This window comes from Hesperophylax consimilis, chromosome 17 (genome assembly GCF_061612785.1).
Source record: "Hesperophylax consimilis isolate HC1 chromosome 17, BYU_Hcon_1.0, whole genome shotgun sequence".
Taxonomy (NCBI): Eukaryota; Metazoa; Arthropoda; class Insecta; order Trichoptera; family Limnephilidae; genus Hesperophylax; species Hesperophylax consimilis.
Genome location: NC_142852.1, coordinates 15,337,320 through 15,360,015, shown reverse-complemented (window position 1 = coordinate 15,360,015; position 22,696 = coordinate 15,337,320). Strand labels below are relative to the sequence as shown.

Genomic DNA, 22,696 nt, shown 5'->3' with positions numbered 1-22,696 from the left:
CTGTATTTGAATTCCTCCTACAAAAATCATGATAGTGAGAAAATGTAGCTTGTGCAATGATGGAGGACTTAGCTAGCAAAGGATAGAAACTGTGACGCCGCAGTGGTAACTCATACCAGTGGACCACTTGGCTACAAACCAGTAAATAAAAACTATTTTTTTTATTTTTTTTTTATGTGAATACCAAACAAAAGTCAAAAATGTCTGGAGCCAGTGGGGCTATGGCATCCCTATTTAGGGTATGTTGAGGCCAAAGGGAATTGTAAGTGTGATGATAATCAGTTCTGGTCACCAAACACTGCTAAAGCAATCAAACGATAAGGAACGTTTCAATTCTGAATGGTGGTTTTTCACCACAGCAGGATACAAAGTATTGCAGATTAGGAAAAGTTGCCTTGGTGGTTGAGTGGTTAGGATTCTCGGCTACGAATACGGAGGTTGCGGGTTCTAATCCCGGCACACGTAAATTACTTTTATTTGTGTTATTTCCATTCAATAAAAATAATATAATGTATTTATAGAGGGTTTTCCAATAAGAGGTGTTATTTTGATATTCAATCGTAAAAGATCAATGGTTTTGTTGCTTGTGTGGCACGTAGTGCCGTCTTGTTGAAAGTAAACGTTGTCCAGATCAATACTATCCAATTCCGGCCATAAAAAATCATTAATCATCTCTCGATAGCGCAATCCATTCACCGTAACTGTTGCTCCAGCCTCATTTTCGAAAAAGTAAGGTCCAACGACTCCGCCGGACCATAAACCTCACCAAACAGTCACACGTTGAGGATAGAGGTTTTTCAACAATAACTCTTGGGTTTTCCGAGCCCCAGATGCGATAATTTTGCTTGTTGACAGAGCCACCGAGGTGGAAATGGGCCTCATCACTCAAGATGATTTGCATTTGATTCACTCAAGTGAATTTTAATAATTTCAATGCGTTGTTGAAGCGTGTATCGTTCCATTTTTATTAATGGTGTAGTTTCTACTTGTCAAATGTTAAAAAATGACAGCTTCAAAAGTAACATCTACCGAAATAGCGGGCTATTCAAAATAACACCTCTTATTGGAAAATCCTGTATAAAAAAAAGTGTGTTGGAGATTGACGAAATTTTGCAAGCTTAACTTCCAAAACAAGAGGAAGGTCACTGTTAACATGGGATTTCTAAAAACCATCCCATCCACATTTCCCACCCCTTATAGTAGAATTTTTATACTTCTCGATGAAATTTTGCACACTCGTTCAAAGTGAGAGGAAAATGACTGTCTACATCTGATTCGAATCAGAATCGAAACGTAGCTTGAAATGGCTTTAGCCATAGTCGGTGACCAGATCTGAATAGCAGGGTGATAATAATAATATTTGGATGATTTGTATAGCGCCGTTTTCTTTTTTTCAGCCACACAACATACCCCAATGGGTATGTCTTACTATCACTGGCTCCAGACGGTTGGGAGCATTTGGGATTCTTGCGCGGTTTGCGTATAAAAAGTCTGACTTACCGTTCTGGTGGTCCTGCAGTTCGCCGCCCACCCACGCGATAGTCACTCCGCCCAACTCCGAGTCAGAGAACCGCAAGAGGAAGGTTCCGTTGCTGCACTGCGACAGCATCTCTTCGGCCTGCTTCTTGCGCACAAAGCCCAGGATGGCGCTAAAGGAAGACAAGAATGTATTAGAATAGAGTAGAGTTAAAAAGTCATAAGTTAAAAAACATTTCATGGAATGAATGTTAAGTTTGTTTGACCGCGTGGAAAATGATGTTCTGCTTGTTTGGTCACATGGAAATTTATTCATTGTTAATTTATTATTTGTTGTTAATTTATTCTTCGTCATATATATTTTTTTTAATTTCACATATCTACTGTACAAAAAATATGTATATATTTATGGGACGTGTGGGATTGCACTAACCTCCCCACATCCTGGAATAAAAATTAGTATTATTATTATTATTTATTTATTTATTTACGCCCTAATGGGCTTTTACAAAAGTAGTTAACAATTAATACAGTTGTGTTACATAGTTTACAATAAATTATGATTTTTGATTAAATTAAGGTAAATGGATGTACATATTTTATAAATGGACGTTCTGTTTGTTTGGTCACATTGAAATGGATGTTCTGGTTTTTTGGTCACATGGAAATGGATGTTCTGCTTGTTTAATCACATGGTAATGGATATTCTGTTTGTTTGGTCACATTGAAATGGATGTTATGCTTGTTTGGTCACATGGAAATGGATGTTCTGCTTGTTTAATCACATGGTAATGGATATTCTGTTTGTTTGGTCACATTGAAATGGATGTTATGCTTGTTTGGTCACATGGAAATGGATGTTCTGCTTGTTTAATCACATGGTAATGGATATTCTGTTTGTTTGGTCACATTGAAATGGATGTTATGCTTGTTTGGTCACATGGAAATGGATGTTCTGCTTGTTTAATCACATGGTAATGGATATTCTGTTTGTTTGGTCACATTGAAATGGATGTTATGCTTGTTTGGTCACATGGAAATGGATTTTCTGCTTGTTTGGTCACATGGAAACGGATGTTCAGATATTTTTGGAAATCAAGGATCAGATGATTCGGATGGCTAAAAAACAAGGATATCGATGTTCAAAATGGTTTGTCTTAATGGGAATGGACTTTTAGATTAAGGAAAGTTCTGATAGTTAGTTCACATGGAAATCGAGGCCAAATGGAAATTAATACTCAACTAATTTTGAAACATGGAAATCGATGTTCAATTAGTTTAGGAAATGGATGTAGGTACTTCAAAATGAATGAATGATTTAATCACTCACCCATCCACCCAGGGTCCTCGCAGGTGCTCCCTGGTCAGCTTCATGACTGCGTAGAACCACTCCCAGAAGGTGAAGTTGCGATCGGACAGTGGCTCCTTGCAGAACTGTGCCCAAGACAAGAGGCTCTGTCCCATCTCCGCGCCGGCTGGCATCAGAGCTCTGAAATACAATCAACACACCGTCTTCATTGCACTGGGTATGTTTTGAGTTATTTATTAAACCTTGGATTACCAAGATTCCGGCGAAAGCCGTCACAGCTTTATATGTTTATAATATCTTAAATAAAGAAATCTTAAGTCTATTTTAATTGTTTTATTATATTTTCATAAATCCTTCACAATGAAACTAATAGCTACACAAGAAGACGGTTGCATGGTGGCCGCACTTGTTCACAGCTAAAATAAATATTTTGGCAAATCAAAACTACATGATATATTATTTCTGGTGACCGGATAACACACACACCTACAAAAAGTGTTATAATGTTATGAAAAGTGTTAAATAGTTACGTATGTAACCTATTTAACTTAGGTTTTGTTTAAAGTGTGTTGAATTGTCATTTCGAGGAGTTATCATGGAACCATTATTTCCCTGCCAAGTTAATAAAATATATTCTAGTGTGTTAGCAGCATTTTTTAAGGTTTAAAATCTCGCATTGACATTGCCGATAGGCAAGGCAGGCGTTCAACGAACACAAATTTGACCTTGTCGATAGGTAATGATGGCGCACTAGCGGTTAAAATCAGTATCAAAGCATTTTGCGTCAGGAATCGTGGGTTCAATTCCCCGCAAACTACAATACAACTGTATAGTATTTCTTTAACACAACAGGCTAAATTCACTTTTGGGAATAACTACAATACAACTTTATGTTATTTCTTTAACACCACAGTTCACTTTTGGGAATAACTATAATACAACTTTATAGTATTTCTTTAACACCACAGGCTAAGTTTGCTTTTGGGAATAACTGCAATACAACTTTATAGTATTTCTTTAACACCACAGGCTAAGGTCACTTTTGGGAATAACTCATCCGGTCTAACAGATATTGTTGTCTCCCTTACTGTTATGGTACTAAACGGTGTTAGAAAGAAAAAACACCATGCTTTGTATTCAAATATAGAAGTTAACCACAGAAGAATTTAAATTTACACCTATGAAACTTTGTGAATTTTTTTATTAATTACTGGCAGCACCCCGCCACGCGTTGCAGTGGCTCAGTCTGTCTGTGCAGATACAGAAACAATAGCGCGTGTTGCTTTTACGTCCAACAGATGGCGCTGTTTTTCATTAAAAAAAAACATTTTTTTACCTGTCACAGGTGTATCTATATAATATAGGTATATAAAAACACACGCGTATTCGTAGAACTTTCGGAGATTCAAGATATTGAACATTATCTTTTATATTTATATAGATTTTTTTATAAAATATCTAATAAAACACATTTATCCAGTAAAATGTGTTTATTTTTTCATTATCAGTAATTTGAGTTCAGTGTTTTTTGTGTTTGCATTCAAAATTTGAATGTATCAAAAATTATATCTGTATTTCTAATAATACAATTTGAAAGTATATTTCATCACCTTTCAAAAACAGGTTTAGTTTCCGGATACATTCAGAAATATTCCATTTATTTAGATTTTATTGCATAGTCGAAATGTACACGAATTAAACACGATACACGAAGATCTGAGGAATTAAACACAATGATTACCTGAAGGCCTTTTCTCCCAGGAACCTCAAGTTGTCTTCAGTCAGAGATCTGCCGGTAGCTGATCTGAACTTCATGTTCAATGCATCGGCCACTAGCGTCCACGGCACCTGATAACAAACATCCAACAATCAGTTATGATTCTTTACGTGTCCCAGTGGAAGAGTCCAGAAGGTGATAGACTGCGCGGAAGAGGATTGGAGCAGGATGGGAAGGCTTGAGGACTGCCTGGAGTGAGTTAGCTAAGAGCTTCACAGTTGCACTCATAGAGGGCAGTGCAAAGAGCTTGCTTGGAAGTCCACAAGATGGCAGCTAGTAGTCAGTAGTCGCCAGGGCCAGTGGGAATGCTCCCAGACAAACTTACTGTTTCAGATATCATTTAGCCAGCTTCTAGTCAGATCGACTATCGAGTCACCAATCCCTGATTTAACACAAAGAACTTATTCTTCATAATCGAATATCGACTCTTTCAATGATTGGTGTAAAATTAATTGTTTGAAACTAAATGTCGATAAATGTAAAATTATGTCCTTCTATAGATCAAAAAAACCTATTGTCTTCGAATACAAACTTAATAATATTTGCTTAACAACTGTTACATCTATTAAAGACCTTGGTGTCTCTCTTGATAGCAAGCTTTCTTTTCGGGATCACATAACTGCAATCGTTAATAAATCCCTCAAACTACTTGGTTTCATCACTAGAATCACTTCGGACTTCAAAAACGTAAATACCCTTAGAACTCTTTACTGCTCCTTGGTTCGGTTATCTGGTCTCCTTTGTATGCTGTCCACATTCGACGCATTGAATCTGTTCAACATCGGTTCTTAAGAGGGATTGCTAGGAGGCTAGGTTTAGAAAAAGGCAAATACTGATATGATGAAATTGAACTAACTCTAAACCTCTCTCCTTTGGAAGTCCGTCGGGAAAGAAATGACCTCATTTGCTTCTTCAAAATTATAAATGGTATTATTGATTCACCTACTCTACTGCAACTCATTCCCTTCAATATCCCCTCGCAAAGACTCAGAAATAATGAACTGCTCTTTCTCAACCATCATTCGACAAATTATGGATATTATTCACCATTGTCCAGAATGTGTAGACTGGTCAACTCAAGTCAAAACCTTAACTTTTTTGGGATAAGTCTGAATGATTTTTGCCAGTCGCTAAACAAGTAGTGACGGAATATTATAAGTGTCCTGTGGTCCTGACCCACGGCGTATTCTTGACTTGATTCGACTTGTCACTTTATTTTCTTATATTATATCTACCTTATGTCTTTGTTTTCATGTACCTTTGTCTACTCCTGTATTTTTTATTTTACTTTATTCGTGTTATTATTTTGTAATTTGGACGATGTCCGTTAATAAATAAATAATCTCCTTCCACGACGACTTGGAGAACTGTTTGTGGGAACACAACAATAACAAAAATATATAGAAAAAAATATATAAAAATCCAATGGCGAAGATCAAGTGAACATCATTTGTGGGAGAGGTCAAATCCTATCTGCAGATATCACCGTGATGAAGAGAATTAGATACATTATCATCACATCCAGTGTTCACTTTTATCTCTTGAACGTCAGAGCGGAAATCCTCAAAATACCACCGACAAGGCTGAGAATTTGAGGGACTTTCAAAAATTATCTTAATGAGTTTTGCTTCTACATCCTAATGAAACTGACAATTTATTTTATTTTGCGTTTATTTTCTGTTTACCAAATAATATATCATATTATTCAAAGCTTATTTCATAAAACATTTCCCCAGAATAGCTAACTTTGTCTAAAAACAAATAATAAACATTCAAGTAAGGGAGAAAAAATAAATAAAAAATAATATGAAACTTTACAAGAGTCCAACTGTTCCCAACCGTCTGGAGCCAGTGAGTACCTGCCTATTCAGATCTGGTCACGAAACATGGGCAAAGCCACTTCAAGTAACGTTTCATTTCTGAATGGTGGTCTTACACCAGGGTGATACTGAGAGTATCTTCCACATGAATATACAAACTGGTTTTGTAATTTCTACATAAGCCTGAATAAATGCCCTGCAAGCAAAACAATAATGGAAAGGTGAGTTCAAAGGAATTCGATGACCTTCAAACTCCTTTGAAAATTTAAATATTTTCATTTTTGGTACACCATTGAACTAAAACGAATTTTGACATACAAAGAAATAATAACAAATACAGTGTTATTAGCGTAAGCGATTCTGATTTTGTCCTCTATACAGTATTTAAAGCAAAAAAGTCTAAATCGCATCGCAAAGAAATCCACCATTGTTGATATCAGAATGCATGTACGTGAATAAAAAATGTCACTCACATATTGTGAACGAAAACCGTTGCACTGGTTAAAATTAGACAAGCTGTAGTCTTTGATGTAATAAGGGCAGCGAAAGGATCTACTTGTTATGGTTACCTTATCAGGGACGGCAAACGGCACACGGCCGGGGGCGGCGAAAGCATTATCCCAGGTGACGGTGGCCCAGGCGTGAGGTTCCTGGTTTCCGTGAACTATCACCACCACTGGCAGGGAGAGGGTCCACACCTGGAAACAAAAATATTTGTTAAAAATGAATTCCAGAAGAAACTAATATCGAGAAAATATCTTATACATAAGTACATACTAACATAACCTTGAGAAATATCGATATGAAGTAATGCGTATGATCGATTATTAATATGAGAGTATGGAATGTATCGGGAGCATCTCCTTTCCTCTTCCTATTTTCCTCTTCTTCTCCCCTTCCTTTAACACCAAATTAATTTTAAGATACTAAAACTTCATTTCCAATGAAGTTTAGCATAAGAAACTTCTGTGGCTTGACTTCAGTTAACTTGTATATTTGAGGCGTGTTGAAACAAAGACAGCAATCTCCACCATTGGTGTAAAATGAGTTAGATATGGCGATGGATAGAGAATCAAAAATACTATCGACTGCTGCAAAGGTTTCGGAGCATAAACGACAATATTCCATACATTTTTGAATTTTAATATTTAGTTCCACAACAAACATGGCGATTTCCTTCAGGTTACGGAACAAAAACAGCAGTTTTTGTTTGAGCCAATCCGAGACCCAGAAATATGATATTTAAAACCGCCACCCCATACAAAGTGTGAACAACTGGTGTGATACATAAGGTATTGGAAAAATACAAAAAAAACATTTATTGCATTTTACTCAAAATGAAAAGAAGTGGAGATTTTTTTTTTTTTTTTTTTTTTTTTTTTTTTTTTTTTTTTTTTTTTTTTAATATTTACTCCACACAGGAGGCCCTGAAGAAAATAATTTCCCTCAGGGCCTATGTCATCTTGCCGAGCTGTTGAACTTAAGAACGAATCGTAGAAGCGACCCGTTCTCATGTGACAAGTGTCAACTGTGTACAAATGTTGGGCGCGCGTTTGGCGTGTATCCCGACTACGCACCGGTGCCGAAGGGATCAATGACGCTAGTTCTTCAGAGCATCTTCCATTGTAATACCGATAGAACAAGGACAGCATACCTACCTGACGCCTGTGCTCTAAAGATTGCAGTCCGTTTGTTAAGATTGGGGAATCTATCAAACGGACCGCCCGTTTCTGCACAGAGTCAAGGGTTTTTTTCAGGTATTTTGGGGCTCCAGACCAGAGATGGCTGCCAAATTCGACAGTAGGGCGCACTTGCGATTTGTACAGGGTGAGCAGTTGTGTACTATTAAAGTATCTGCGGGCCCTGTACAGTACGCCCAGCTTCTGAGAGGCCAATTTTACTCTAGCTTCGATGGAGCCCCCGTACCTGAGCTGGTCACTTATAGTTACACCAAGCATATCAATGGAAGGCCTGTTCGGAAGATTGCTTCCGTTGAAGGAGACTAGATTATCATTTGGATCCCTTTTAGACGTAATCAGACAGGATTGGGTCTTTGAAACATTAAATTCGACGAGATTATTTTTACCCCAGGAGGAAATACTCTCGAGATAACCGTCCATTCTCTGCTTCAAAGCCCTCCGAGCCATTGGAGTTTGTGTGCCCTTTGGGGGCTTGTCAAACAAAAAGCTATCATGAACTGTACTGTCATCCGCGTAACAATGAATCGGTGCACATGTCAAAAGGTCATTGATGTGCAACAAAAACAAAGTTGGAGACAGAACCGATCCCTGTGGGACGCCAGCATTTATGGAGTGCGAGGAAGAGGTGAAACCGTCAGCAACCGCCTGAATCGACCTATCCCTTAAAAAGTCAGCAATCCACGTACACAGGGATGCGGGAAGTCCGTAAGAATGCAATTTGTTGACAAGATTGCTGTCTTTGTTTCAACACGCCTCATTTATATCTATCATTGTATATTATATAAAAGCTGTTTGTTTCTTACAAAATAAATAAATAAATAACGTGTTAAGGGATTCAAGAAAACAAGTTAGGTAATGCTATCAGTAAATTGGAAATACGTGGAACCAGCTTACTTTAGTTAATAAAGAGGAAAAGTGTATTGAAACACTATGTGGTTGGGTTAGTAAAGAGGAAATATCTGGAACCCCAGTTTGTTAGGTAAGTCCATAGAGAGGAAATACTTGAAACACTTGTTGGGTTAGTAAAGAGGAAATGCTTGAAACAATAGTTGGGTTAGTAAAGAGGAAATGCTTGAAACACTAGTTGGGTTGGCAAAGAGGAAATGCTTGAAACACTAGTTGGGTTAGTAAAGAGGAAATACTAGAAACACTAGTTGGGTTAGTAAAGAGGAAATGCTAGAAACACTAGTTGGGTTAGCAAAGAAGAAATGCTTGAAACACTAGTTGAGTTAGTCAAAAGCAAATACCTGGAACACCAGTTCCCCTCCGCCCACGTTGAATTGGCTCTGGAACAAGAGGGAGAACTTCTCATCCATGACGCTCTCTGTCCCTTTCTTCTCGGCACGCTTGATCTTCTTCAGCTGCATGTTTCTGTCGTGTCAAAAAACAAAACAATGTTAAACACTCCACAGTTCCTAAATTAACATTTTGTTGAATGTACGACGTACGTAGGTGAATAAAATAATACTGGTACACGAAAACAATCGACCACCAAGTGACCAGTCAGTTCAAATTTGTACCGAAGGCGCATCAGGCGTCGGTCTGGCTCCCCCAAACGGGAAGTCACCAGTGTTGCAAGATCGAACGCTACGCTACCAGTACCATTGTAGCAGTTACTGACTCTAATAGTAACCGACTTCATCAAGCGTCTTGCTTTAGTGAGAGTGTATTCGCTCGTATGAAAGGAAACAGAGAAGCAGCATCAGCCGGCAACTGAAGCTAATTCTAGTTTTATTTACAATTTCTGATGTCAATCATAAGACACACATGGCGCCAGACTAGGTATATTAAGGTTAGTACTTCACGTTTAATAATGTCACATGTCACGAAATAAATGCTTTGCAATTTGCCAACAACTTACAAGCGATTCATGGAACATTGTACACACCCTGGATAAGTAGATAAAAAACACGAGTATGATTCACTTGTAAATAAAAGTTTAAGAGGAAGCTACAAGTCAAAACTGTGTATATTCTTGGTGTACCTTATATTGCAGATAATAGGCATTAAAATCGCTTGACAAACAGAGTCTAGAAACGTTCGATTTCAAGCACAAAACTGGTTTTTATTTATTTTATAAATAATTTTATAAGAAAGCAAAAAAGTTAATCAAGTGAAACTGTCACAGATAATCTTAGTTATAATACAGTATTTTTTAAAAGTTGTTTCCTTTACGCATTCAAACATTTCTATTGAAAATATATTTTTTTTAGTAGTTTACAATTATATTTTTTTATTGAGTAATTTACTTTTTTATTTGTATTCTACTCAAGCGAAACGATAGGAAAACCTTAAATTTATCTAAAGCATATATTTTTGTATTCATAATGTACACCAATAATTTTTATTTCATTCCCCACAGATTCGTAGTAAAATATGATGCAAATAAGTGAAAATGTTACACCATTACATTATTTACATACCTGATATGAAAATTCTTAACAGTAGCTTGAATTGTAAACGTCATATTTCTCTCAATCAACAGTGATATGGTATCCATACCCGCCCACCAAATTAATATTGGCGCATACCTGAAGCTGACGCTGAGCTGCCTGGTGGCCTGCTGGTACTCCATGGTGCCCGTGTTGTTGAGGATCTCCCCGCTGGCATCTCCGGTGCCTTTGCCGGAGATTCCCCCCACCTTTTCGTTCTTCAGCAGCGCATTGGCCTGGCTCTCCGAGATGATGGTCACCTTCACCTGCGGCGGGGTCATGTGCACGTTCAGCTTGCCGCCCACCAGCAGGCGCACGGTCGAAGTGAATCTGCAACATACAGACAGATGAGTTTGGACATTTAACAAACAAACAAAAAAAAGCAACCGCATTTTAGATTATTTTTTTTAAGATGGAACTTTCAAAGCTCAATATAAACAATATGCCAGATTTATTTATACACTATATTTCTGAGCTATCCATTCCGGAAAATACTGGTCTGAGGCAGTCAACTCTTAGATCAGCGACATCATCTGCAATTGGAAGGTTGAAAGAGCCTAAATGAATTCCGAACACTAAATTTGGTGATGGTGCATTCGGAGTATCCATCTCTAAAGGCGGCGATACACATGCCTGTAAAATGGACCAGTAGCTTGCATGCAAGCTACTGGCATGTGCAAGTTACTGGCGCAATGAGAATACACATGCAAGTTAAACTTGCATGCCAGTTGCGTCCTTGCATGCCTGTATTTGCAAGACGTATACACATGCCAGTCACTAGACAGTACGTGTCTCAAATCACTCTGAGACTGAGTAGTCTCAAGCTTTTTGGCAATGGAAAACATTCGAAGTGAATTAAATATCATCGTATTGCAATTGGCAGTACAATGTGTGGCTAATTTAATGAGAGAAAAGGCCGCGGAGAACAACAGGTCAGCTACTGGCATGCCCGTACTTGTCACGACGTTCACACATGCCGGTTTCATAGCCCCCCTCGTCCCCTCCCTCAACTTGCATGCCAGTAAATCAAATGTTGTGCAATCTACTGGCAAGGCAGGTACAGGCATGCAAGTTAGCGTATACACATGATAGTAGCTGGCATGTGCAAGGAGCTGGCATGCAAGTGTGCCAGCTACAGGCATGTGTATTCCCGGCTTAAGGCTTGGAATGAACTTCCTATGGAATTGAGATGTGTAACCAGCTCAACAGAATTTAGATCCAAACTAAAAACTCACTTTTTCAGACACTCATTTCCATAAACCCGTCATTCTATCCAAATATTGCGTTTTTTTTTTCCCTTTTTGTTATACCATAATTGTTGAGGCACACAAATAAATTCTCTAGCGATTCCGTTCAACTACTTATGATAAAGTCAAAATGCTATTGACTTGTCTACCAATGGACAATGGATAATATCGGAACAGAACACGTTAATCGGTTTAATTGTTGACAGATGAATCATCTAAATACGGTAAAGACCGACGAATAATTTCATTCATTTAAGATATACGAGTATATCCATTTAACCCATTGGGCGCATTTTGCACACGTGTTCTAAAATTAATTATAAAAACACCCTAATATTATAGAACTTCCTTCTTCTTCTGGCGCTAGTTAAATTAAATTGTTAACCTTTCCTTATCTGTGGTGTGTATTTACTACACATTGCTTCTAATAACTTTAACCCATCATATCCCGGGACCGCATATGTGAGTGTGGCACATTATCTACGAATTTAAAAAAAAAAAAAAATTATGTGCAATTTTGACCCTTATGTATAAGGAATTCGTATGAAGAACAAGGTCACAATCGCTTGGGCTATTCTCGTTCTTTACGCAGCAAATACCGGAATGACTTCTAACTTTTCAGATTTTTTACAAAGAATTTTTCTATGGAATGCCAACGAAATATTTGCCGCGTTTTTAGTGTCAAAGCGTCTTCTTTCATTATTTTTGATATAAATTGATTGTGGAAATAATAGATTTGAGGTATCATCAGAAAGATAGTTTTATCTACATTATTTTGATGTAATTTTTATAATATTTCACCCAAGAAAAGTGATGAAAATTAACTTCGTAAGAAATGTCAAACTTTTTAGGTCATAATGAATAATTATATTTTTAGCATTATTTATTTACAGGTTTCTTGTACAAAATAATATTATCAGTAACAACAGTTGTATAAACTACCGAAATCTGGAAGAATTGTTATCATATACTTATAAAATGCGACACAAAAAAAATTTAAGTGGACACTTGACGTTTGATTTTGGAATATGAGCCTTTGGAAATTGAGCTTGGAATTTCCTGGGACACCACAGGTTAATAACTCTATAAATATAATAAATTCTGGATTCAGATTTTAGATATTCCTCTATTATACATTTTTGAACTAAATTAAAAAATAATATATTACATAGTTTTCAAATTCAATTAAAAATCAGAGTTTTTTGTTAAAAATCGGAAACAAATACACCAATACAATCAACCATGTGACACTGCTACTCGAAGAGTGTGCGAGGAAATGACACGCTATTGATGTCCCGCTTTAGTTCGCTATGCGGGAACATGAGAAATCCACACGTCCGCAGTTGTATTTAGACCATCGATACCTACGACCACATAGCTGTGTGTGTGAGTCCAGCGCCCATCCAGCACCTGCAGCCAGTCGGTCGCGGGCCGTCGTTAGATATGGACTCCTCGCAGGTTTGTTTAACATCTGCCGATGGTTTTTTCATGTTTTCAGCAATTAAATTAAATTATTATCATTTTTGATATAAAATATAATAAACATAAGCGATTAGCTATGAATATTCATATTTTTCCGATATTAAATCGCTTATTTTGAGATGTGTATTGACTACACAGCACCGGAACGCGTGGATTTTTTTGGCACAGTAAGGGAAAGGTTAATGTCATTGTTTCTACATATATAAATATATATGTCATTAAGATAGTAGTTATAGGCCTTAGTCAAAAGTCACTAGATATAAGTCTTAGACGTAAGTCACTAGTTTTTAAGCCAGTAATTCTAGTATTAATTATTTAATAAATATATTTGTACAGCGCCCTTGAGGTGATTTTTCACGAAAACGGAGCTATATAAATTAACCAAATATTATTATTGTTATTATTATTATGATGAAACGGCACCGAATGCGAGAAGCAACTACTTCTGATATACTAATGTGTGGAATTGTTTTTTCGTCCGACATTCAACAATTTAACTCTTTGCATGCGGCCGTATCAACTGTTGTTACGGCAAAAAGTCCATACTCACACGCGGCTGTATCAACAGTTGATACGGAAACTTTGATGGCCGATATTCCAGCGCTCTTTCGTCATAAATGTATTTCTTGCTCACTTGGACATTCGTAGAACTGTCACGATGCTGACATCTACAAGAATTTCTCAAAAATAAAATTGTATTTCATAAAAAAAGATCGATAACCAAGTGCGCCTCTTCGCGCCTTTTAGTCCTTTAGTTTACATTTTTGTCAACAGATGGCGTTAGTACTAGTATGTCATTCACAACTTTTCATAGCTAAACATGATAAGTGCTCATGGTGTCCCACTTGTGTCTATCACCCAAGTACACACACGCCGAGTGAATGGCGGGACCACATTCAAAAGATACGGTACGTCTTTGTGTGAAATTTTATATTTTTGTTTTTATAAACATCTAAGAGTGTTGACACACGAGGATTTGTTATCATACTGTGGAGAATAATCTGTTCTGTCTATATAGTCCAATAAATCATGCCAGAATGCTTTAATTTGATATTTAATTGCGTGCATAGGTATTTGAAAATATGTACCGCGTACGGGTATAGATAAAACGGAGCTATTTAACACGTTCAAAAGGTTAATAAATAATTTATCGAAAAGACAAACATAATCGATTTTTATTAATGTTTTGCAGTAACGAGAATGTAAAAATGGTGGACCATTTTTACCAATGACTTTGTTAAATGGGGTCCTATATGGAGTGAAATCACGACTAACGAACTCCGACATCCTTATCAATGGTGCTAACCTTGTGACTGCACATTGAGACTGACCTTGTGTTGGTCTTCATGACCTGGGGGGGCTGTTTCTCGATGACGAAGGTGGACGTGACCAGGGTGCTGAGCAGCTGCGTGGCGCGCGCCCCCAGCGCGGGGAGCAGGTCTGGAACACCGGGGGGCTCCAGGGCCAAGCGCTGACGCAGACGTTCGGCTTCGCGGACCTGCTGGCGGCAGGACCAGATCACCTCGGCAAGGGACTCGCACCTAAATAACAAAATACATTGTTAGATCAAAGTGTCCATTTAGAAGCTATCGAAATTGAGGCTATCATAGACATATGAATATTAGTAGACCTGCCCTAAGTGATTAAAAGCGTATTATCCCCACTCCCCATACCGGTTCCATTGGAGCCGGCTGTGCTCGCGTATGGCCTCAAGTGAAATTTGAAAACGTGACGTCATCATTCTTGTGCGAACTATGGTCGAAGCATCATCGGTTCATTTTACGAAATAACACGGCAAAATGTTGACTTGTACTATGAAAACTTGTAAAAATAGATGTGAAAAAGAAAATAAACCCAATTGTCGTATTACATTCCATATATAAGCATTATTTTACTTTATTTTAAGCATATTCACATCGTATAATATGAATCAGTTGTTACTATCACATCGAGAAACGTCTGGACGCGAAACACAAAGCTGGTTGGTTGCTGGGAAGTAAATTATGAACATTTATAAAAGTGTCTTAACTAAATACTTAAACGAAATATTCGACTCTGAAAATACAATCGATTTTTTTGCCGAATTTGGACTTCGCAAATTTGTTCATAACGTGGCGAGTAATTTGCGCTCCCATGTAAAAATGTCTATTCATTCAAAAGCAGATTTTACTTTTAAAAAGTAAATGGTGGTATTATAATGCGAGATGCCTATATACTGTCAGATTGATTTATTGACGAATCACAGTCAGCTTCACTCCCTTCGTTCTTCAACAGTTGATTTTACCCCTCGCCATTATCTTCTCGTCTATTAATTCCTATGTCTGTGGAGGCTATTTATTTATTTTAGTTAAATCAGAGGTTCCCAAACTTTTTTGCCCTGTAGACCACTTGCCAAATATATTTTTTTTCCATAGACCCCCTGGCTGCCGAATATTGAATTTTCCTAAAACTATTAACGTCCCATGTGATAATCATTTATATTTTTAGTAAAAATATTCCCTTCCCTTGCCTGTCCAACAACCGGGTGGCGGTATAGTTCCTCTGTCTTTACATTGTGCAGACAGGGGCACCCTTGTGAGGTATTACACCAAATGAAAATGAAGCAGGATAAGCAACGGGAATTTCTTTCTGTAGCTGGCCCTACAGAACTGCCCCTTAAGTTCTTTGTCAGTGCTTATTCCGGTCAGTTCTTCTTGTCATATGATATCCGATTCTTCAACGTTGCATTTCCATAGTCAAAATGTCCTCAAACTTAGTTTTGAAGTCTGTGTGAAGTGCATTTAAATGTTGAACGTCATTATTACCCTGGACACTTTTCAAAAACAAGTTGGGGAACTAGGAAAATTCGCGGCTTCCAATGTGCAGTTTTTTGCTTGAATATATTAATTCTGACGAGAAAAGGAACGTGACTCTATTGATATACCTCTATTAAAAACTTTACGAAATATAAAAATACAAATATCAAATAAGTAATTTCTCAATCTATTATATTTGTGAGGTCTATTGTGTCATTTACGGAACTCCTAAATGTTGACTTGAGGTAAATGGGGGTCCGCTTGTATGTACCCCCATTTGAATCTCGTGGACCCCCAAATTTTTTTCTCGCTGACACAGACCCCCAGCATGCCGATATCGACCCCTGGGGGTCCATATAGACCACTTTGGGAACCTCTGGTTTAAATGTACATTTAGAGTAATTTTAAGAGTAAATAACAAAAATTGATATATTCAGAGTTAAATAATGATACCAAATATCGGGCGACAAGTTATTTACTAGTAGAATCATTTTTCCAAGCAGCATTACTAATGGTAGGTTAGTTCTGTGTCTCAGAACAACAAAAGTCCTGTACCGTTAAGTGTGAAATTGTCGGAAATGTACAATGCAAATTTTTGTATTGTGTCAGGAATACAGTTTAACTTCTATCGGTGAGGTTATTTATACCCAGCATACCGGAAATAAAGGCTAATGGGTAAAACCAGGGTAATACCTGAAGTCTCGAAGATACAAACATCTCGGAAACTTACTTTGTACTGTCTCTATCATTAGAGTAAGTAAAATCCATGTGTCTAAATATTAATTTGGCAGCCATCTCTGGTCCGGAGCCCCGAAATACCTGAAAAAAACCCTTGACTCTGTGCAAAAACGGGCGGTCCGTTTGATAGATTCCCCAATCTTAACAAACGGACTGCAATCTTTAGAGCACAGGCGTCAGGTAGGTATGCTGTCCTTGTTCTATCGGTATTACAATGGAAGATGCTCTGAGGAACTAGCGTCATTGATCCCTTCGGCACCGGTGCGTAGTCGGGATACACGCCAAACGCGCGCCCAACATTTGTACACGGTTGACATTTGTCACATGAGAACGGGTCGCTTCTACGATTCGTTCTTAGGTTCAACAGCTCGGCTGTGGAACGAACTGCCGGCCTCTGTGTTTCCTCCCTCCTACAACATGGGACTCTTCAAGACCCATGTTCACTCCTTCCTCTCCACAAAAAGACCCTCCACACAGCATCCCCAAAGATGACATAGGCCCTGAGGGAAATTATTTTCTTCAGGGCCTCCTGTGTGGAGTTATTATAAAAATAAAAATAAAATTATCAGCTGTAAGATGTTTTTTTTAGTTTTCGCTTAGAGATAAGATGGTTCGTCCTGCTGGAATCTTTCCCGGTAGGACGAGTACGTGTAAAACGTTCTGCCGAAAGATTACCGCCAGTCCTGCTGAAGTATGTGATTTGTATGGAAATACTTCCTGGTCCTTCCAGCAGTACCGCAACCTTAAGTATGTCCGCAGTGTCGAAATGTGTTGCGGAGATGCTTACGTAATGCATGCTCTTTATTTTTATTCAAATTTGATCATTACGCTACATAGAAAAATGGAGCAATAAAGTCTGCGTACTTCCGGAAGTACTCAAGGTCCTGCTGGCAGGATGCAAAGCATCGTTAACCTTTTTCAATGTTGACTCACCATTCCTGAATCGTGTCCAGATTAGCGTTGAATGCAGCCCCGTTGCCTGCCAATTGCTGTTCTCGTTTCCATCTGCAAATAAAGCATAAGGTTAGACAGGAGAATTAAATTAGAGAGGTAGTTAACGCAATGTATGGGTACTAATTCAAATGCAAATGTGCATTATGAACAGTAAAACGGTTTCCCTCCAGAATAGGATACAAACATGAAAATACAGTTTTTTTCAGGTCCTTGGAAAATCCTTTTGCACTGTATGTATTTTTTTAAATACATAGAAATAAGAATTTTTCCAAAATAGCATCTCCGAACAGGTATTGTATTATGCATAATATTTTAATGGCAGTGTTTGTGATGATTGTTTTATCTTGGCAGCTGTCTAATAGGTAAATGAACATTGCGGTTACCTTATGAGCTCTTCGTCGAGTACTTTGCTCTGCAGACTGTTGAGGGCTTCGATAGTTTCCTTCAGTTTGTCCACCAGGGCCAAACGTACTTGCAGCAGGTGGGCAACCTGGAAATAAATAATACATTACATCAAACAACTTGCACATGATTCAAATTAAAAATCATACCTATAAAATGCCAAGTCACTAACGGAGCACAATGGACAGTAAACAACAACAATAGGAAACTGGGTAAGTGGGAGTGAGAGGTGATATTTTCTTACCTTCTGATTGAGGACTTGCTCCAACTTCTCCTTTTGCGCCTTCAGTTTGACCTCAATCTCTTTTTGCTGATGGTTGGCTGGTTGGGTGGCTAGGTGTTGGATGTGAGCTGTGGAAAACCAAATATCTCGTTAATTAACCTTTAAGACACTTAATGTGAAAATCACATGGAGGGGGGTCACTAGGGTCCCCCATACATCGCGGAATTCCAGTAACATCCAGATATTTTTAATTTGACAATGCCAATCTTCTTCCAGCAGTCAATCATTAACCGGTAAACTGTGGCTCGACCGCCGGCGGGCTTTTTTTAAATCCGGCGGTTTTTTTTTTTTAAAATGCGATTTTAACCCTTATGTATAAAGAATTTGTATGAAGTAAAAGGTCAGAATCGCTTGCGCTAAGTTCGGACTAGAATTAGCTTTTTGTTTCATGAGGCTACGAGCCCTGTACGTGTAAATATAAATTATCTATGGTAAAGTGGCGTCGCTTTTTTTATGACCTTGTTTCTAACGGTCGGTTTCTGAGTGAGCGTTAGCTAAAAACGAGATTAATCAGTTAATTCAACAAATAAACGTAAGTAATTGTGTTTTTATACATAGTTCATTGACCAAGTAATGTGTTTTGATAAATATAAATCATTTTTGATATTGTAAATTTATAAAAGATGACGTAAAAGTTCGCAAAAATTTTGCAGGAACAATTTTTACTTTTTGGATGGAGTTATGTACATGATATATTACATTATTTGGAGTTATTCGTGTATCATTGTATGGAAAAAACAATTGTTATTATATATCGAAGCCCTCTTTTTGTCAATACTTCGTGATTATTTTAAAAAAAAATGATATGTCATGTCATGTGTCAAAAAAATAGCTGCGCGTAAATATTTGATTTTTAGATGGGAATATTTACGTGATCATTATGTTATTTTGAGTTATTCGAATGTCATTATGCAGGGAAAACAATTGAGATTATGTAACAAAGCCATTATATAGTCGATATTTAGTGAAAATATTTAAAAAAAATAAGTTGTGCATCTCTACCGTTTCACACAAATACATCGAGATTACTTTACATGTGTTAGTGTTTCAACCGACAGCGCCACTTTTTTTACTGCTAGCGGCAGATTTTAAAAGTTGTGTTATCAAGCAATTCGCGTATATTGTACAAGCAGGTCCAAGAAAATGTAAACTATTGTTTACGGAAATATTTTTATTGGTATTTATTATTTATTATGAAAAATAGTAATAAATATCACAAAAGTCACAGTATTAGTAAATATCACAGTTGTATAGGGTGTCCCAAAAAATAATAAGAAAAAATATTTTTTGTTTATTATTATATATACAAAATTTATAAATACTAGTATATGTCTGATTGTTCCTATTATTATAGAATGGAGACTAATACTGGACTGGAGGTACGCGGTAGAAGGACTGGTGAGGCAGCGCCGGACGGAACGATGGTATGTTTTTTATTGTTATTATTTGTGTATTAGTAGTAGTTACATTAGGTTGGTTGTTTGCTTTTTTTTTTTTTTTATAGGGAATACCTCACAAGAGTCCCAACTGCTCCCGTCTGGAGCCAGTGAGACTATGGCATCCCCAATTGGGGGATGTTGTGAGGCTGAAGGTAAGTGGGGAAGGGAAAGAGGAAGGTGGGGAAGTACCTGGCTATTCAGATCTAGTCACTAAACACGGCTAAAGCCATTTGGAGCAAAGTTTCAATTCTGAATGGTGATCTTACACCAGGGCGATACTGGTAGTATCTTCCACTCTGGAAACTGCTTAATTTTTTCCAGAATTGAAAGACATTAGTGTAACAATAAATGTTTATTTTTTCAGGTTCCTGGAGCCAACAGAAGAGGCGGCAGAAGCACCGAAGAGGCAGCGCCTCTAGCAATCACGGTATGTTGTGTATTAGTAGTAGTTATATTAGGTTGATTGTGTGCTTCATCTTTTCCAGAATTGAAAGACATTAGTGTAACAATGAATGTTTATTGTTTTAGGTTCCTGGTCAGCCAATAAAAAGGAGGAGGCTAGACTTGGAGGAGCCCTCGGATGATCCAACCCCTTCAACCTCTACAGCTCCAACTCCAACGAGGTAATTATAATAAGACTAGGCTAACTTTTACAGTGCAATTTTTGTATTTTTCCGACTTTTATTTTTATTGAACCACCCAGTACTTGAAATTGAAAAAATGCATTTTATGTTATATAAAATTGAAATAAATATTATGAAAAAAAATATCACTAAAATTTATTTTTATTCTCCTTGAATCATGATTCTTTGAACCACTCTGTATTGCGAATACAATGTGTATACAAGAATGGCGGCCATTTTGGAATTCCAGATATTGAAATAGACTTCAAATTGGTGAACTGTCTGAGGTAAATATTCTACATATTAGCATTGTTTTGGATATAAATTCATTATCGAAATAATAGGTGTTAGGTACCATTAGAAAGGTAATTCTATCTAGTTTATTTTGATGTAATTTTTACAATATTTCGCAATATAATTGTGTCAAAAATCAGGCTGGTAAAGTGACGGTAAAAATGTTAGAAAATTTACATCATAGTGCATAAATATATTTTTAGCATTATTTATTTACAGGTTTCTAGTATAAAAAAATATTATTAGTAACAACAATAGTATGAACTACCAAAAACTGAAAGAATTGCTTTCATAACTTTATACAATACGACACAAAAAAATTCTAAAGTGCACGCTTGGCGTGAGATTTTTTTTGAAAAGCCTAAAATATTTTACATTTTCAAAACAACGTAAATGCCATTATTTTTTTGAAAACACCTTTGGTTTGTTTTTTTTCATATAGGCTATTTATTCAGGTTTGTGTGGAAATAATAAAATCCGTTTATATTCATATACATAATTTTTTTGACAATTGTTTCCCGAACGGGGGAATTTTTTATTAATTTTTCAGATAAAGTTAGCTATTCTGGGAAAACGTCTTACGATATAATCATGAACTATATATGAATAATTAGCTACATTATCTGGTAAACAGAAAACAATAAAAAAAAAAGCAAATACTTAGTTTTTTTTCCGAAATTTGAGAAAAAACTCATCAAGGTAATTTTCGCGCTGTTTCCGAAATCTGCCTCACTTTCAAGAGGTTAAGTATGCAAAACTATCCTGCAGCCAAGTGGGGGAGTAGGTAGTACCCAAAATTACTATCCTCCTTATATTAACTTAAATACTTGGCATATCATTTCAGTATTTTACGAATTTCTGCGCAAATACTTAAGTTACCATGAATAATTGGGATTTCTATAGTTTAAGCCCATAAAACAGAAAAATTCATGGGGTTGTCGAAAGACCCACTTGGTTACAGACGTTTTGTTTGGCATCTTGGCCTGTCAAGAGTTAAGTAAAATTAAACTATTACGAGGAGGATTTTTCTAAAGTAATTTTGTAAGAATTTGATATACATTATTTAATATCGTAACCTTCTTTAGGTTTAAACATATTTTTACCTACGAGTCCCAACGACACATGCTCTCATGATATCTAAAATGTGGTACATATTTCTTATTTTTGAAGTTTTCGTAAAAAGTAACACCAATTTAGAAACCAGAAAAAATTATCTTTCACGTATTTGTATTTGAAATAAACGATAATCTTACTAAAAAATAAGATTTTAATATCAAACATGAAAATGTTAACAACAAAACTTACCGAGACGTTTTGACTCGAAACATCCATAATTTTGAAAGAATTGTATATTTAGAAAATACATTCCTTTTGTGGAGGGAATTAGTAAAAAAAAAATGGTCACTTTTTATGCCGTTTATACAATAAAAAAATAAAGTATTAATAATTTTTTAACATTCAACTGCCAATGAAAAAAATCCCGCCAATTTGTAATCATTTACTTTGTCAATTTTTAAAATTTTATCCATGTAATAATCACGTATAAATATTTGAAACAAACTGAATCACACGTCTAAGCAATACAGAATAAATTCAGATCATCAAAATGGATCCGCCCAATGGAATGTGATGTTTGTAACTAGTAATGTCCTTCCGCGGCTTAAAAAGGAGTAAGTGATCTAAAAAAACAACTTAGATATCACACAAAACTCTCGATTGGGGGAAGTGTACTACCCCCTTCGGTGTGGAAAGGTTAAAGGCTATCCAGCGGTCTGTTCTTCTAATAAGTGGCAGGTATAATGGAAACCTCAATTTCTGAAAACTTTCCACGGTTGAATCCCTTTAAACGCATAGTTAGAATATTTTTAAGTAAGACGTTAAGTGCGGTAGTGTGCCAACTACCGCACGCAACGGTTGTGTCCGCC

General features: G+C 36.8%; 1 protein-coding gene and 1 long non-coding RNA gene across 5 annotated transcripts in view; one reads left to right on the top strand and one right to left on the bottom strand.

Annotated features, from left to right (window-relative positions):
• Nucleotides 1-22,696, bottom strand: part of Stat92E (Signal transducer and transcription activator Stat92E) — a 68,711-nt gene that overhangs the window by 25,198 nt on the left and 20,817 nt on the right. For all 3 annotated transcript variants that reach the window (XM_089641553.1, XM_089641555.1, XM_089641554.1), the window contains exons 7-16: nucleotides 18,377-18,483; nucleotides 18,114-18,220; nucleotides 17,710-17,781; nucleotides 14,575-14,784; nucleotides 10,614-10,844; nucleotides 9,330-9,453; nucleotides 6,952-7,080; nucleotides 4,527-4,633; nucleotides 2,807-2,965; nucleotides 1,501-1,649 (exon numbers count right to left, since the gene is read on the bottom strand). In XM_089641553.1, the coding sequence (XP_089497679.1) occupies nucleotides 1,501-1,649; nucleotides 2,807-2,965; nucleotides 4,527-4,633; nucleotides 6,952-7,080; nucleotides 9,330-9,453; nucleotides 10,614-10,844; nucleotides 14,575-14,784; nucleotides 17,710-17,781; nucleotides 18,114-18,220; nucleotides 18,377-18,483 (1,395 nt within the window). The remainder of the gene's footprint in view (nucleotides 1-1,500; nucleotides 1,650-2,806; nucleotides 2,966-4,526; nucleotides 4,634-6,951; nucleotides 7,081-9,329; nucleotides 9,454-10,613; nucleotides 10,845-14,574; nucleotides 14,785-17,709; nucleotides 17,782-18,113; nucleotides 18,221-18,376; nucleotides 18,484-22,696) is intronic.
• LOC149416083 (uncharacterized) lies at nucleotides 18,785-21,076 on the top strand. Of its 2 annotated transcripts, XR_016303518.1 has the most exons (4): nucleotides 18,785-18,947; nucleotides 19,770-19,839; nucleotides 20,219-20,281; nucleotides 20,383-21,076. It is a non-coding gene; the product is annotated as an uncharacterized LOC149416083 (long non-coding RNA). The 2 variants fall into 2 exon arrangements; XR_016303517.1 differs by lacking the exon at nucleotides 18,785-18,947 and having other exon boundaries at nucleotides 18,973-19,839.